The sequence below is a fragment of the Stegastes partitus genome, unplaced genomic scaffold (assembly GCF_000690725.1).
Source record: "Stegastes partitus isolate 25-593 unplaced genomic scaffold, Stegastes_partitus-1.0.2 Scaffold974, whole genome shotgun sequence".
Lineage (NCBI taxonomy): Eukaryota > Metazoa > Chordata > Actinopteri > Pomacentridae > Stegastes > Stegastes partitus.
The window spans coordinates 217,604-235,089 of record NW_007578705.1 but is presented as its reverse complement, the minus strand read 5'-3'; the positions used below and the strand labels follow the sequence as shown (position 1 = coordinate 235,089).

Sequence of the window (17,486 nt, the reverse complement as noted above, 5' to 3'; positions counted from 1 at the left end):
CTACTAATGGCTGTTTTCAATACGCTTGTCGAGGCGCTCCAAACCGGCCTTAACTTCATTTCAGATTGTTTTTGTTCTTGCAGAAGGCCGGTTGTAGGTCAGCCAGGTTTCAGGGACAAAACATGAATATAAATTTGTCAGCGCTTGATTTTTCAGTCAGTTGACAAAGTAACTGCAAATGAAACCTAACCTCGTATACCGACGTTGATTTTCCCTTTTACTGCACCTCTTCTCTGCCCTCACTTCGCCTCCAAACATGAATCTGGCGGCCGATCTGCGCTCCACTGCTCTGCGCAGATAGCGCGATCCATTTTCTGTGGTTTATGCCTGTTATTAATGGCCTGGTACCCACACTTGGCCTGTTTCTATGTTAGTCAGTGGGTTATTTAATGGAGTAATAAAATGTGCACAGTCACACAGATAGCCATCAGGTTCACTTTTACGTGTGGGAATACATATCTGCCTCCATCTCTGCAGCTCTTACTCTTCATAACCAGCCTCTCGCTTTCCTCCCCGTAACACTACGTCTGCCGCCGCCTTGTTTGTGTGTTTATCATTTACAGTCGTCCCTCTATCTCTGTCAACATCCACATGTGGCAGGGCCGTAATAAACGACGGTGCACCGAACCCGTGTAGCACAAGGGTCACAATGTACAGTAAGGATGATAATATCAATAGAGTACAATAGAAGAAAAAAGATGAATTGTCTTGCATTTTCCATTACATACTGTCCTTCACACTATACAACAATGATTATTTTATAACATATATATACATATTTATATATGCTGTGACTGAGCTGGTGGGTTGGTGGATACTGGAGAATAAATAACCTTCCTGTTGGAGCCAAATGTTCCTCCTCCAATGACATTTCTAAGAAAAAAACCTCAAGATGTGCATGTTTTTAATGACTTAATGGTGTTAATATTTTAGATTTCTATAATTATTTTATGTTAGATAGTTGTTATCATCTTTTGCCTTGTTAGTTTGATTATTTTTGTGTGCATATTTTTATTGTCCACTGTCGTATAACACATACAGCAGTGCTCTGGTCAACTCAGGTTGCTTTCGATCAAGATATAAAGGGTGCTAATATATTACAACCTACAGAGACAAACTAAAATTGAATTTCCCTTCTGGGATGAATAAAGTATTTTTCATTTTCATTCATTTTCATTAAAACAGGTAAACGGGTTGGATGTGGGTAAAGTCAACAGTTATGTCATCAAACAAAAAGACAGCAGTTAAAATAATGTAATTAGCTCATTCTAAACTGTATGAGGAACAGATATTTTTGATCTGCTTCATTGTTTTATTTGTGTTACGGAAATAAAACACAAATACATTAAGAGAGATTAAATTAAGCAGTGGTGAGTTTGCTGCTGGTAAATTATTCTCTTGTCTTCTATTGATAGTTTTCTGACAGTATTTATCCACTGATGCATCTGAACCTGCTCCTATCCATTAGTCTTTTTGTTTTATTCATCATGGCTGATCATTTCCCCTGATGGACTGAAATATTAATACAGGGCTCTTGAACTGCTGAGCTACATCTTTTTTTATGTTTGTTAACTCTGTGTGTGTGTGTTTCGGTGTGTTCATCACAGAGAGACACTGTGGAGGGAAGTGAAGGGCAACCTCTTCAAAAAAAAAGAAGGCCGAATTAAAGAGGAGAACGGAGGGATGAAAACACGTGAGAGAGCAGGAGTGGAGAACCTCAGATTAAATCTCCTTGTCGCTGGGGAGAACGGGGGCCATCAAATATTAAGAAAGCCATGTTTACAGTGGAGCAGTGTGAAGACGGAGCGCTTTCAAAGATTCTCAGTGACGCGTAGATGCTGCATCTTTCTTTGTCATCAGCTCATTCTCTGTTTTCTCTTTGCTGTCAGTGGCTTCGTCGTTAGTCTTTGTCTCCTTTGCTGCTCCCTTATCGCTCCCTCTCTCTCTCTTGTTCTCACCTTCCTTCACCGTCTCTAAGCCGCCTGTCTGTCTCTCTCTCTCTCTCTCTGCCTCTCTGTCTTATAAATATGCATCATTTCAGCGAGACCGCTGTCTGAGTGTTCCAGGAAAGCCTCAAAAAGGAGGAAAAATAAAGCAGAGGAGGGATGTGGGCTCTCTGTAGTGACCTCTCGGAGGCTGTGGTATCTATGGCAACTGCACGGGTTAAAAAAGAAAGCATTATGGGATGTGGTGTAGGAGGGGCTTATGTGACCAACCCCGCCTACTCTTTGTTGTACAGAAAAACCCGTACCTTAATTGCCCCCTGTGTTGCTATGGAAACAAAAACTCTTTCCAATAAATGCCGCTGTCTACGTTTGTCTTTCTGTCTCTCTCTCTCTCTCTCTCTCTCTCTCTGTGTGTGTGTGTGTGTGTGTGTGTGCTTTCCCAGGAGAAGTCAGCTCCTGGTCAGCTCAGATACAGTAAAGCAGTTGACATATAGGTCTACACTTCATGTTGTTGTTTATTTTTGTGATGCTGCTCCTCATCTCACATTAACATCCAGCATAAATTATGATTTTACAACTTTGGAGGCATTTAACTGTCAAGTTTCAGAGTATGACTTCCTACAATAGTTGCTGTATTTGTTATAGAAAAACAACATAGAACTCATATAAAATATTCAGTTGGCCTTTACGGTTAGGTTTTCATAAAATGGACAAAATGAATATTGCAGCAAATCTTTAAATCTCTGTTTTGTCTCATTACAGATTCAATACACGGAAAGTGTAACTCATGGGCTTTGTTTTTGTGATTCACACCTCTGACTGGCTTCTTCTCTATACCAGTGGCTCCCAACGCCGATGGATGCTTTAATATTTAGACCCATCCACTTCCCCAAAATGAAAATTAAAACCTAATTTCTAATAAACACAGTAGAAATTATCAAAACTGGTGACTATAACTTCAACCGACAGGGTTATATGTAAGAGTCCCGTGTTTATCTGTTTCATCACTGAAAGAAAACACTGAAGTGGAAAAATAGAACTGGACAGAAACACACTGTGTCATAGTCAATGAATAACATCATTTAAAATTGGTTATCGCACTCCTTAAAAAGAAAACTACTCATCTGGTGGACAAGCCAACAAAGTATTCTGGCGTCTGGCTTGGATTTGGTTTATAAAAGTCACAGACTGCTGTCGGCTATCTCATTGCAGTACTGCAAGTTGCCACATGGATAAATTAGCAGCAGGTCAGAGAATCAGTGATGCATCTTAACACATGCATAGTTGTGTACATTAACATCAGAAGAATGATGAGACCATAAGACTGACTACCCTGATGTTTTAACTCTCTGTGCATTTTTTTTTCTCTCCTGTGTCATTTTTACTCACTGTGGCCTCATTTCTCACTGGAACATTAAGTTGTGTACCCCTGTGAAAACAACACAACCACGACTAGAAGTAGAGAGATCTCAGAAATGCCTCCTGTGCTCACGGCGCAGTTATGATGCCATGAATCATAAAAAAGAATAAAAGTGTTTTTCAAAAATTGAAAAACCCATGAATCAACATCTCCAACATTTTTCCAAGCACCTGCAGGTGTTACAAATACTGGAAAAAATATTGGCTCCACATACTGTAGATAGTTTACTATTTATATATTTATAGCCTCTACAAACTGCATTTTTTATGCCACACTGCACATCACCTTTAGAAAGACATTTCACCACGCTGAACCGAACTTTCAACAATTCGCTGACATCTTGCTCTGCTGCATACTATTTTTGATCCATGCTATATTTATTTTATTGATCAGGTGTGTTCTATTTTGTTCTCACTATCTCTATTTGTTTTTTATGCTTGTCTTCTCTCGTCTCTGTGTAAACTTTTGGTTGCAGCTGAGTCAGTCGTGGCTTCAAGGTTGTGCCAAGAAGCGCAGAATGTTTTTTTTTTTACAGGATCTATTTTTGCTCCAGTTCTGGCAAATGTTGAACTGGGGCATTGAGGATAAAAAGGATTTTGATACATCACGACGTAAAGCTTTGATATTCTCTCTCCCTCCCTTTGCCCTCACCCCAACCGGTCCAGGCAGATGGCTGCCCACCCTGAGCCTGGTTCTGCTGAAGGCTTTTTTTTCCCCTTCTTGTTAAAAGTGAGTTTATTTTTTCTAGACGGCTGTCAAATGCTTGTTTGAAAAGAAACTTTGGATTTGTTTGGGTTCTCTGTATATATTTAATAAGGTTGTCACCTTACTAGGTCAAGTACTTTCAGACTGAAAGTATGTTACTGTGTGAATGTAAAATTGGCACGATATAGATCATATTGAATTGAATTTGGTTAATATTGTGAACAGACATGCCAATCAAATGATCCATTCACTGACTGTTGGAAAGCTGGAAATGCAGTAATTATATCTGTTTTTACAGCTTCTAGCTCCAATAAAGGGTGTAATTTTGGCAATTAAAAAAACAAAAAAACAATAAACTCATGCCTTTCAGACTCACTGGCAGGTTTTGCAGTTCAGACAGTTAAAACCACTGTCTGCTTTAAAGTTTACATGTAGTCTATGTGTGTATATGGTAGGTTTACATGTTATGTACAGTCGAGACTCGATAATCTGACACTAAATGTAAAACCTTCTTTTATGTCGGATAGCAAGGCTGTCGGATTGTCAAGACGGAGGTCGAGATACAAGGAGGGCTTGATGCTTGAAGGCTCAATTGTTGTTAATATTCATTGTTTATAGTTGTAGTAATAACTAGTAGGGCTGATCCCAATAGCACTTTCTGGTCTCTGGATATTTGGGCCCAATTAATGATGAACATCCAAACATTCGGCGCGGTCGGAGGGACCACTTCCACCTCAAGGGAGCGCTCCGACAGGGTGGAAGTGGCCGGAACGCACAGGCAGTATTTGGCTGCTGATGCTAGTTTAGGACAATGGTCACACTTCTGTTTCCACCATCGTTGGCAACGGTGGGGGCCATCCATGTTTACTTCCGTAAACACTGAGCACGCTCGCTGTGTGTGACGTCGTCGTGTCCTCCTCTGCGCATGCGGGACACTTTTGGGTCGTATGAAGTTCACACAGCAGATCACATACAAGTCGCATTTAATTGGAAATGTGAACGAACTCACAAAAAATCAGATTTCACAAAAAAATCTGAATTGAGCATTAAGTTCTGCAGTCTGAATGTAGCCAATCTGTCGGATTGTTCAGTCAGATAATACACCGTTATCCTTATTTGTGACATAAAATGTCATGTCGGAGTCAGAATCCAAGGCTGTCGGTATGTTAAGGCTATTTTTCATGGGTTCCGTTCGTTTTTCCTAAAAACCTGTCGGATAACAAGGTTTAGGATTGTTAAGGGTCGGATTATCGAGTCATAACTGTAATTTTAATATGTGGCTTTTCTATTCACTTAATGATAGCAATAATTATTAATGATAATAATAACAAAGATATCTGTTGGACTTTATATCTGGCAGAAATATCATCGTTTTGTTGATTCGTATCTTGTCCTACAGACAGAAATGTTTTGTTTGCTAACGCTGACTGCTGCTGTTCCTCTCTGGTCTTTCCAGGTGCTCCATTAGGATGCTGTGTGTCTGTGTTGGTCGGGACCCAGAGATGGGTTGTAAGAAAAAAAAAAAAAAAAAAAAAAAANTTTTTTTTTTACAGGATCTATTTTTGCTCCAGTTCTGGCAAATGTTGAACTGGGACATTCAGGATAAAAGGGATTTTGATACATCACGACTTAAAGCTTTGATATTCTCTCCCCCCCCCTTTGCCCTCACCCCAACTGGTCCAGGCAGATGGCTGCCCACCCTGAGCCTGGTTCTGCTGAAGGTTTTGTTCCCCTTCTTGTTAAAAGTGAGTTTATTTTTCTCGATGGCTGTCAAATGCTTGTTTGAAGAGAAACTTTGGATTTGTTGTTGGAAAGCTGGAAATGCAGTAATTATTTCTGTTTTTACAGCTTCTAGATCCAATAACGGGGGTAATTTTGGCAATTACAAAAAAACAAAAAAACAATAAACTCATGCCTTTCAGACTCACTGGCAGGTTTTGGGGTTCAGAAAGTTAAAACCACTGTCCACTTTAAAGTTTACATGTAGTCTGTGTGTGTTTGTGTATATATGGTAGGTTTACATGTTATGTACAGTCGTGACTCGATAATCCGACACTAAATGTAAAACCTTCTTTTATGTCGGATAGCAAGGCTGTCGGATTGTCAAGATGGAGGTCGAGATACAAGGAGGGCTTGATGCTGAAAGGCCCATTTGTTGTTAATATTCATTGTTTATAGTTGTAGTAATAACTAGTAGGGCTGGTCCAAATAGCACTTTCTGGTCTCTGGATATTTGGGCCCAATTAATGATGAATATCCAAATATTCGGCGCGGTCGGAGGGACCACTTCCACCTCAAGGGAGCGCTCCGACAGGGTGGAAGTGGCCGGAACGCACAGGTAGTATTTGGCTGCTGATGCTAGTTTAGGATAGCGGTCACACTTCTGTTTCCACCATCGTTGGTGGCAGTGGTGGCCATCCATGTTTGTTTCAGTAAAGACTAAGCACGCTCGCTGCGTGTGACGTCATCGTGTCCTCTTCTGCGCATGCGGGACACTTTTGGGTCGTATGAAGTTCATACAGCAGATCACATACAAGTCATATTTAATTAGAAATGTGAACAAACTCGCAAAAAAAAAAATGGATTTCACAAAAAAATCTGAATTGAGCATTAAGTCCTGCAGTCTGAACGTCGCCAATCTGTCGGATTGTTCAGTCAGATAATACACTGTTATCCTTATTTGTGACATAAAATGTCATGTTGGAGTCAGAATCCAAGGCTGTCGGTATGTTAAGGCTATTTTTCATGGGTTCCGTTCGTTTTTCCTAAAAACCTGTCGGATAACAAGGTTTAGGATTGTTAAGGGTCGGATTATCGAGTCATGACTGTAATTTTAATATGTGGCTTTTCTATTCACTTAATGATAGCAATAATTATTAATGATAATAATAACAAAGATATCTGTTGGACTTTATATCTGGCAGAAATATCATCGTTTTGTTGATTCGTATCTTGTCCTACAGACAGAAATGTTTTGTTTGCTAACGCTGACTGCTGCTGTTCCTCTCTGGTCTTTCCAGGTGCTCCATTAGGATGCTGTGTGTCTGTGTTGGTCGGGACCCAGAGATGGGTTGTAAGAAAAAAAAAAAAAAAAAAAAAGCGGCCAGGCAAATTACTCTGCAGAGATTGTTTAGCTCTGCTTTGCTGCCAGTGTTTTTCTCCAGTCTGTGTCAGCAGCGTAAAACAGTCGGGCTCGAATGTTAATTTTCTTTCATCCTACACGTTTGGGCATAAAATCACTTTAGGGAGAAAAAGGAATAAACTCGCTGGAGTGTGTGTGTGTGTGTGTGCATTCACCCTCCCCGACCAACAACCGCGAGTCGAGCCCCACCCACACACACACACACACACACACAGTGAAAAAAGGCCCCGTGGAAAGGCTCAAGGTTTGATTCGAGGCATCCTGTCTGTCTTCTGAAACGCCTGTCAGGTTCATTGTGTAACAGGGGATTCGATGACGTCACCGCGGCCCCTTCAGTCCTACGCCTCTGCTTCTATTTCCCCGCACACACGCACGTACACCAGCACTGGGGGGGCTCCGATCCTTCTATGACTCATCTTTGCTCCTGTCTGACGCAAGAGCATGACTGGGTCTCTACACTCCTTCCCCACCACCACCACCACCACACTCACAAATACATCAACACGCACACACCTCCGTCTCTCCTGGAAACGTGGCAGAATCACTGTGTTTTACCTCCCACCATCCTGTATCTTCTAGTTTGCTGTTTTTCTCTCCTGTCTGTCTACCTCTCCGTCCTTTTTTTTTTTGTCATTTCTTGGCATTTCCGTCTCTGATATGCTGCTCGGCGGTTGTTTAAAGCTCCTCTATTGTTTGTTTCTCGCTGACTATCCTGTACCATGTCTTCTCTACAGGCTGCCTTGCCTCCAGACCTCTCCTCTCCCACCTCGGCGTATGTTCCTTTATCGCTCTATTACTTCCCCTTTTTCTCCTTTTTGTATATTTATTTGTGTCTTGTTTTCTCCCTCCCCGGCCTCCCATTCCTCCCTCTCTCTCTTTCCTCCCCCCTCCCTCCCTCATTTCTTCTCTCTTTTCCATCTCTTTCTCTCCTTTCATCTCTTCGCCACCCTCCTGCCTCCATCTCCATCTCTCTCCTTTCTCCCCCTCTCTTTCTCTACTACCGCCTCAGCATACTAAACAGAAGTTCTCTGATTACTTTTCTTCCTGAGAAACGTTGGATTCAACTCCGCCACTGCCTTCGCCCGTTGCCATGACTACAGCCTCAGCACTTAGCTTTATTGAGGAGGGGTGAAAGGAAGGAGGTGGAGGAGGAGGAGGAGGAGGAGGAGGGGGGAGGTTGATGTGTGTCGTCACACGGAGATAGTACAAAAGAAAGCCACAGAGGAGAGACCTTAATCTTTTCTACATTTTTAATTCGCCACATACAACCAGGCATTTCGAATTAAATCTTGGCAGTGCTCAGAAAAGGACTGATGAAAAGTAAAATTCTCCATTTCTGGAGGATACAGATTGATTCTGGCCATGTGGCTCTTGTAGTTTTGATCTTTTTAACATTGTGGGTTATTTCTGAGGTCACCGAACACATTCTACAGTTGAGGAAAATAAGCAAAAATAAGATTGAAGGCCAAGAAAATGGAATATTTGCTCTGCTAATCATGAGAAATTGAAAATACTAATCTAATATCAGTGTCATTTACTAATTCTATTGAACTATAATCAATTAAATATGCACAATTGTACATGTAAAATACAAAAATCTGAATGCAGGCTATAATCTGAAAAGCTACTTTTCTTAATAAGCCTAAAATTGTGTTCCTTATACCAACACTGAACCCTTCTTTCCCAGACTAATTACTGCATATAAAGACATAAACTGCATCAGTCAGTAGTGCCATCACCGAGTGATCAATCTGACGCTGTTATCTCTCAGAACGATAAAGTTATTATTTATCCAAAATAGAGATTTTTCTTGTCACCCAATAGCTGCTTTTGCCCTCGTTTCCTCCTCCTCTCTCCTCCTCTGAGTCCTCTGTCACTGTCACTCATGTCAGTTTGTCACAGCAGATGGGTGAAAGGGCAGGAAAAATGGACAGTCACTATCGATCAATCTATACGATTTATTAGATTTTGGACTTTAGGAAAGGTGACAGATTGCTGTGCAGAAGGAAAAAAACACTCACAAACTCTCTTGTACCCCTGAGTTGTCTTGACAGTGGAAGCAAAGCTGCTAAATCTCTGCAACACACTCGCATAAAGCGTACACCGCCATTCAGTCTCATTTCTTCTCTCGTTCTTTTTTATTTTGCAGAGTGGTCCTTTTTTTACATCCCCTCTTAGATGGGTGCTATTGTGTCCCCGTTCCATCCCACTGACCTGCACTTGCAGCATGAAAAGATCTGTTGTCTGCACTACTGTATGTGTGGCCCTGTAGTCTGAATTATAAATAACGCAGCTGACGATGCTGTGGTTCGGAGTCCGACGCAAGTCCCCACAAAAGAATGCTACTTGTCACGTTGTGTTACTGCTCTGCTGTTTGAATATTTCACAACAAACCCAACTTGGTGTGCATTTTAGGAATTGTAAAAAGTAGATTTTGGGGCAAATTCAGCATTTTCAGGGAAGAAAAGTGGCTCTTTCTTGCAATCCTGAAAGACAAGACTTGTGACTCTGCCTGCAGACAGTTATTTGGGATGAGCAAGAGCAGGTTCCAACCCCAAACGAAAGGGGATAGAGCCATAATGTAATGGTCCCCCTGATATAAAAACTGCATGTCTAGAATCACCAGTCAACCCTAATAAACTAGTTGTGCTTAAAAAATGTAGTGACTTTACTAGAAAATAAGGTTTAAAATGTGTTTTTGTCCACAGCTTTTAATTCTACTTTGTGCTCGCATCCCTTCATCAACACGAATGGCTGAATGTTTCCCGGTTTGGCTGTTACAAAGCAGACTAATGGCTTTTTGCAAGAAGGAGCGGGACATGAGTCACACACTTGCCATGTTTAGCATTACAGAAAGTCTCCTGTAGAATTCTATTAAGGATTTTTTAAAGCTGGAGTAGGCGGCAATATTTTTTAGTTTTTAGTTGTTTTTTTTTGTAATCACTGGACAAAAGGTTCACAATAGCCTTTCAGCATGTTATAATTAAAGTAGTTTGAGAGGAAACCAGACTTCTGCACCTCCTCCTCCTGACTCTGTTTTCAGGCTTTAGAAAATTTAGCCCAAGACAGGAAATTTAAGCCAATCACGGAGCTTTTAACCAATTAGATGACATTTTATAAATAGCGACAAAATCCACAGAGAGAAGAGGATGAGGTGGTGCGTTGAGTTACACGGAGTTGAATCCTAACGGAAGCCACAAATTGAGGTTGACTTTTAGCTTGACTGTGAGTTTTAAACATAGACTGTATAAAAGATGGACGTAGCTACCGTGACGTCACCCATTGGTTTCTGCACTGAGAAAATAAAACCAGGGTTTTGCTACTTCCTGGTTGACATCTTGGATTTTTGGAGCCAGTGACGCAAAAATCGTCGGAGGGGGGCGGAGCCATAGGAGCAGCGATTGGTCAGACGGATTGAGAGGCGGGCCCTCTCTGCCCCGCCCACATTTACCGCCTTCTGCTCGCTTCGTCTGTATGGTCGCTGCCGACTGTCAATCAAGCCAGCCACGCCCCTTGCCCCGCAAAATTTTGACGATTTTTTAAAAATTCAGTATTGATTTATTTTCAGATTGGCCACCTGATCTCTGGATTTGACTATGAAAACTAATAAGAACAAATTCCTGAGCTGTGATCACTTCTTTTCCAATTCAAGTCTATGGGAGCCAGGGCTTTTTGGAGCCAGCAGCTAGTGGACGTAGTGATATTGCAGGTTTTGGACACTTCCAGGTTGGCTTCATTTTTCAGGGCCGGTTGCTACGTCCATCTTTTATACAGTCTATGGTTTTAAATGCATACTCCTGTGGTGGGAGGCGCTTAGAACAGAGCAGAGGGCTGCATATTTTCACATTTTTCTGTCTTTCCTGTTGCAGATTTCTGGCTGCTGCAGCTTTAAAGGCCGAGTCTCTTCCTATAATGTCTTAGTCATAATAGTTCGTTTTATCTTTATGACAAATTATGCTCTAAAATAATCGAATTAAAGTCATTTAATTATGTAAATATTGGTCGATACATGCATATAATCTTCTAATTACCGCCATTATGTAATATAACATTATAATTACTGTGCTTGTACTTGTCATGCAGCTGCCTGGTTTGCCAGGTGTCTAGTTTACAGCAGATTCCTAAATTTAAAATAAAGACCTGTACAATAAAAGAATGCTGAATAAATTACATTCCAAAAACAACAAACAAACGCCAAATCAGTGACAGAAACTGCCGCAGCACTTACATTACACATGGCATGACGTAAACTGACCGAACAAAAACAGGTTGATTGTTTTTTCCCCTCTCCTTGATTATTCCCGTACTTACAGGATGGGATGTTTAATTTGACTGCACTACACCACAGCAGGCGTCTTACTGTAACCCTGCAGGAGTCCATCAGTCATGCCCATGCAGGGGGGAGTAGCAGAGAGGGACCCATGCAGCGGGGAGGAGGGAGGCTAAAAGAAGGGCCAGAAAAGATATCGACACATACACCTACCCTGTAGTAGTCAGTGCTGTAGACGTCTCTGGACATGCCAAAGTCTCCGATCTTTACCAGCAGGTTCTCACCCACCAGGCAGTTCCTTTAGGACGGGAGACACAAACTAAGTACGGGAGGATAACAACAACAAGGTGGAGCTGATGTGATTAAATAAAGATGTTTTGCGTGGCTTGAGCTACACTGTTGCTGCTATATTTATTATCAGATCTCACAAAGGTATAGACGTCAGCTATACGTATTCTACAATGTGACTAGCTTGCAAACTTGGCCGGTTCAATCAGGAATTAGAAATTTAATTTATTGCATAAACAGGTCGAAACCCGACTAGTAATTAAAATCATTGCAATAGTTCATTCAGTCATTCACTGTTGTTGTAATGAATCAATTAGTCAGTCACAGTCTTATCATGTCTGCTGTTTTATATATTATCTACACAATTAATCGTTCTTTCTTGTAAGTTGTTCTTTTTGTTTGGCTTGTTCTCTCTCTTGTCCTCCTTTTCCCCCTACAAGTGTCTTCTACCACATGCAAGGTTGTCATTGCAAATAAGAAGCTGCTCCCAATGTCCTGCCTGCTGGAATAAATCATAAATTAAATGTTTCCTTTCCTGGTTACTCTAATGGCTACGGTGCCTTTTCGGCTGATTGTTTGAACCTCCTTAATCAGTCAGTCGTCAAACTGGCCATTAATGGAGCTGCATTGGTTTCTGCATTATAAATTATGCCCAAATGACTGAATTTGTCAAGTGTAGTCAAATCACATACAGTAATGTTAAGGATGACCAAACAAAAAATTATCCATTAATGGATATTTGCATTTTATTACATCTGAAAAAAATGTTTTTAAAAGGTTTTTTCACTTTGTCATTAGCAGGTCTTTCATGAAATGTAAAAGGGTCGGTATAAATTTCCATCTATAATGACGTGTGCATTAAGACCAAACAATTAAACGCAGCGTGCAGTAATGGAGTAGGTGGCGCACCTGGTGGCGAGGTCGCGGTGCACAAAGTGCTGCGATGCCAGGTAGACCATGCCAGATGCTATCTGCTGGGCGATGTGCAGCATCTGAGACTGGGTCAGCTCCACGGGTCTGGTGGTCTGGCCCTCTGCCATCAGAACTGCATCCGGACCGTGAGCCCTGCGAGGGAACAGGTGGGAAATTGTGTAATTTGTGTTTTCTGTGCAGTGTTGCTTCAGCTATCAGCCTTGAATCATCCATCTAAAATACTACATCCGTGACAGAGAGGATTTAAAAGACGAGGTTGGATTTGTCAAGACAGCAAAGTGTCCACTGTACCATCTGCTTTGCTTACTGATCACCCTGTTTCCATGCTAACATTTTAGAGAAATACTAATTTTTCAGTACTTCCGCTGCCATTTTGGTGACATTTCACATAATAAAGAGAGGCGAGCCATGCCTGAGGAACTTGTTCAGGTCTCCATGCTTCATGTACTCAAACACCATGATGAGAGGGTCGCTCTCCACGCAGACACCATAGAAAGTGACGATGTGTTCATGCTGAAGGTTGGTCAGCAGCTCGGCCTCACGGTGGAAATCCTTCCTGGCATTTTCACTGGCCTCCTTAAGCGTCTGCACACACACGCAGACACACACACACACACACACATAAAAGTGACATTTTAATAAAGTGACAAATGAAAAACTCACACATTATGCCACGCACAGTATTTGCAATTAGTCATTTTCACAGTGGATCCAGTCTCCTCCAATTTATTTGGCTGATGTCCACTACGAAAAAAAAGAAAGCCTTGTAAAAGTGAGTTACAGCAGCTCAGCACACTGAGTGTGAAATTACTGGCACCGAGCAAGGTCTGATACAATGGCATAGCAGGGGGAGAGGAAAAAAAAAAAAGAAAAAAGACATTTTATATTAATGTAAGCCATTACAAAGTACAGCAGTGTTTACATTCATTATATTCCCTGGTTCCCTTTGAAACTAATCTTTGTCTCCCTTCCATGAATCAGGAAATCTGTCAGGGAAGTTGTGTAATACAAGCATCTATGACAGAGACAGAACAAAGAGTGTGTGTGTGTGGAAGACAGATAGAGCGAGAGAGAGTTGCAGGAAATGAAAGTGATATGGCTTCTGTATTAATTTCACATCTAAAGAAGAAAAATATAGAAAATTCCACTTGTCCTACATGAATAATTGATTGTCCTCCTACAGTATATGACATGGATATACGTGAGCTGTCCACCGTGTGTGTGTGTGTTTGCCCGTCTGTGTGCTATAGTAACAATGCAGATAAAAGCTCTTATTACAAATCCAGATCTAAAGGACGAGGAGAAGTCACGGAGAAAGTTCAGGAAGAAGGAAATGACCTGCGACCTTTAATCCAGGATGCTGAGATGCCAGAAAATGAGACAGAACGCAACAACACCACCCATCGAGATTCGACCAATCACATTCCATAAAACAGGGGCTTGGTCATGTACATTACAGGCTGTAACCTGATCCCGCATGAGGATGATGTGCCGGATTATTACGGTATAGAATATGAAAGCCTATGTTCCCATCTCAGTCTGTAACGTGATATCAAACATGTATGGGAAATGTGAGTTAGCTGAATGAGCTGACTTCCCTCTGCTGAGTTTTCATATTTTGTCAGTGAACCTGTCTTCAGAAGTCCTTTTAGCTTCAGTTCATCTGTTTAATTTTAATTTTTTTGTGATTATTGGATTTAAATAACGATTAGAAATGATTGTAATTTTCTGGGTTGCTATGATGTGAAAAAAATCTGATTTTTATGTATTGTTTTTTAACCTGTATTTCAAAATTATGCACCCAAACATGATGGACACCCATTATCTTTTTTAAAAAATCTCAAAAAATGACACCATTCATCAGAGCCAGAAGCTGTAAACACAGAAAGAATTGTTGGATTTTTCACCGTCCAGTCCTTGAACTAATCATGTGACATGTGGTACCATCTGAAAATAACCAAATCTAAGCTTTAAAATCCAGACAATTCATCAAAATCACTTCATTCTAAAAGCCTCATTAAGCATTAAGCAAAGTAAAAAGTTTCTTCTTATCAGATTCAGTATAAAACTAAAACTTCTGCACTCCTCGGTGCAATCGAGTGGCCATTAGTGACTGAACTGTGACCAACAGTTAAGAGACAAAAAATTCAAGGACTTTAAGACGGAGCTGGACTGAACTGCAGGCTGTGTTTACGTGGAGCAGAGAGAAGACAAACATGACAACAAATGAAAACTGTAACGAGTCAAATTGTTGTTGTATGTAAAGCAAAGCCACATACTGGTAGCACCTGCGTCACTCAGAAACACGTTGTACATACTGATCCAGATTTTTTCCTATTTTAGTAAAACAAAGTAATTCAACTTCAGTTTAGTCTTTTGTTGATTACTGGCATTTTAAGTGTGTCGCACCATGATTCTGCTACTTCAGTGGAGGTGCAGGACTTTATACTGGACAGAAAAATGAGCCCACAGTGGCTAAAAATGTAACAGGAGTAAAAAGTGCCAAGAAACTCCTTGGGGCTTTTCAGTGTCTAAGAAGCCAGCACAAAGTGATAAGAGGCAGAAAGTGTGATACTGGAGGAGGATAAATACCAGACACAACCTGGCAACCCAGATATTGTTCTAATAATGGCATTTAACTTGTTGTGAAGCATGAGTAAATGATTTAATAACTATGGATGGAGCATTTCCAACTTATAAAACTTGAGGTTTTAATTGCATTAATTGATAATTTCATTTGATATTCATTTTATTATCAGAATATTCTTCTAAAATTAGTCTTGTGACACAAGATGTACACACAGTTTCACATAATCCTCTGTGGCCTACTAAGAATCACTGTGTGCTCTTGGTGAGGCAAATCTGGAAAATTAAATTTGCTTAAAGAAAGAAAAAAAACTTTCTTATTCTCTGCTCCTCTGAGCTCAGTCAGCAAGCTGTTCAATGTATCAAATGACTAGCACAACAAATATTAATCATCGTATTGAGCAAACCACATTAAATTTGAATTTGGGAAAGTTGCAACAGAGACTTCCCTGTGAGCCAGAAACTTCTGCAAAGGAACTATCACGGTCTGACTCGCTGAACTCAAAGCTGCATGAATTCCCCGGCCAAAAGCCCATAATATTACGCTGTTAGTCATCCAGCGTGAGCGCGCTCAGGTCCTTGGACAAATAAAAAGCAATCAACAACCCCTAGCTCGGGACTGTAGTGACTCATTTACATGTGTGAAGGCAACATTATTGAAAGTGCTTGGCGCTCGTGATTGATGGGATGCCAGATTGTAAATGTGTTTGTATGAGCGTGCCGGTCCGCATGTGCATATTCATATTCTTATGTGTGTGTGTGTGTGTGTGTGTGCGCTTGTTACAGTGTGGCTGTGATCGATGGCACCTCAGTGTTTAATATACAGTAACGGTAAAACTTGCTCCTGTATTATGGATGACTGGCTGATTGATAGCCGAGTCTAAAACCAGGACCATTAAGCTCTATTAGTGAGTGTAGCTTATTGTAATGCGGTATACAACTGAGAACATGTTCCTGTAATGTCGCACGCATGACAGAGCACAATGTAAGTACAATATAGTATGTTTAAAAGAAATACATACATCAAATTACGTGCTATTTTCCGCCTGACAGGTCCCTTTAGGCTGAACAGCGGAGATACGTTGGCGCTGACAAATCCTGGAGCTGCTTAATGTACATTATTAATAATGATAAGAACATGTCAAATAAGTTTAAAGTGAAATTTCATACACAAAATGTAAATTAGTGTTTAACAGGATCATGTAATGAAGCGCTTCAGTGGCTTCATTTTCATAGAATTGTTTTATCATTTTAGTCTCCTACATACCGTAATATGGCATTTATGATACTTTATTCATAAATATGTGCCCTGTTCATAATAAAAGGTGTCAGAAAAGGTCCCGTACATCCACACACATACATTAAAAAGCCATCATTTCTCATTATAGTATTACTGTAGCCATGCTGTCAATTTTGGCTTCGGACAGTAGACCTTAGATGCACACTGAAACGAGTTACAGAAACTACTGCAGGAGAAGCCAGCCTGGATGTGACGTCCTGAGGTGACGTTAGGGCCCTTTGTTTCCATGACAACGTTTTGGACAAACACACATTCTGAATAGACCAAGTGGTGCTTTATCTGTATAACAAAGACGAAAGCCACACCTGGGGAAAACGCTGATTTCACTGTGTTTCATGTCCTCAAACATCGTGATGTAAGCTTTGGTTGGAGGTAAATTTTGAGAAATCTGTCGCTTAGATTCCTGCAGCAGCAGCAGTACAGTGGAGATGAATGGGATTTTAGTATGTGATGCTACCAGCACAGAACAACAAAATCATCTCCTTTTAGAAGTAGTTTCTGGGTTACTCTGGATTAGAACTTGTTTTGTAATCGGGCCTTTTAAAGTCATAATTTATTTGAAAAATCCGTTTCCATCAGCCTTCATCAGACCCTCTTTTTGTTGATGCAGCAACAAGTAGGCAGCAGGATGAGCATAATGTGCTGTAAGCAGGTTGTACATTAGCTAATTAAAGAAAAATCTGATGAATTGAGAGAGTCAAATCAATAGAGAACCTCCTGACTAGCTGATTCTCCCGTATCGACAAGCGCACCTATGGCAGTTTGAGAAACACAACTTTAGTTTGAGTTCAGAGCAGATTATATAATGTTTTGCCAGATTTGACATGCAGTCAGCAACATACAGCAGCTTGTTCTACAACCAAGAACTCTGCTTTCCTGGATTTTCAGGTGCATAT

General features: G+C 40.8%; 1 protein-coding gene across 1 annotated transcript in view; it reads right to left on the bottom strand.

Moving 5' to 3' along the window:
* Positions 1-17,486, bottom strand: part of ntrk2a (neurotrophic tyrosine kinase, receptor, type 2a) — a 98,699-nt gene that overhangs the window by 10,253 nt on the left and 70,960 nt on the right. Inside the window, exons 17-19 of the mRNA XM_008294580.1 lie at positions 13,117-13,289; positions 12,681-12,836; positions 11,697-11,781 (exon numbers count right to left, since the gene is read on the bottom strand). Coding sequence (XP_008292802.1) covers positions 11,697-11,781; positions 12,681-12,836; positions 13,117-13,289 — 414 coding nt within the window. The remainder of the gene's footprint in view (positions 1-11,696; positions 11,782-12,680; positions 12,837-13,116; positions 13,290-17,486) is intronic.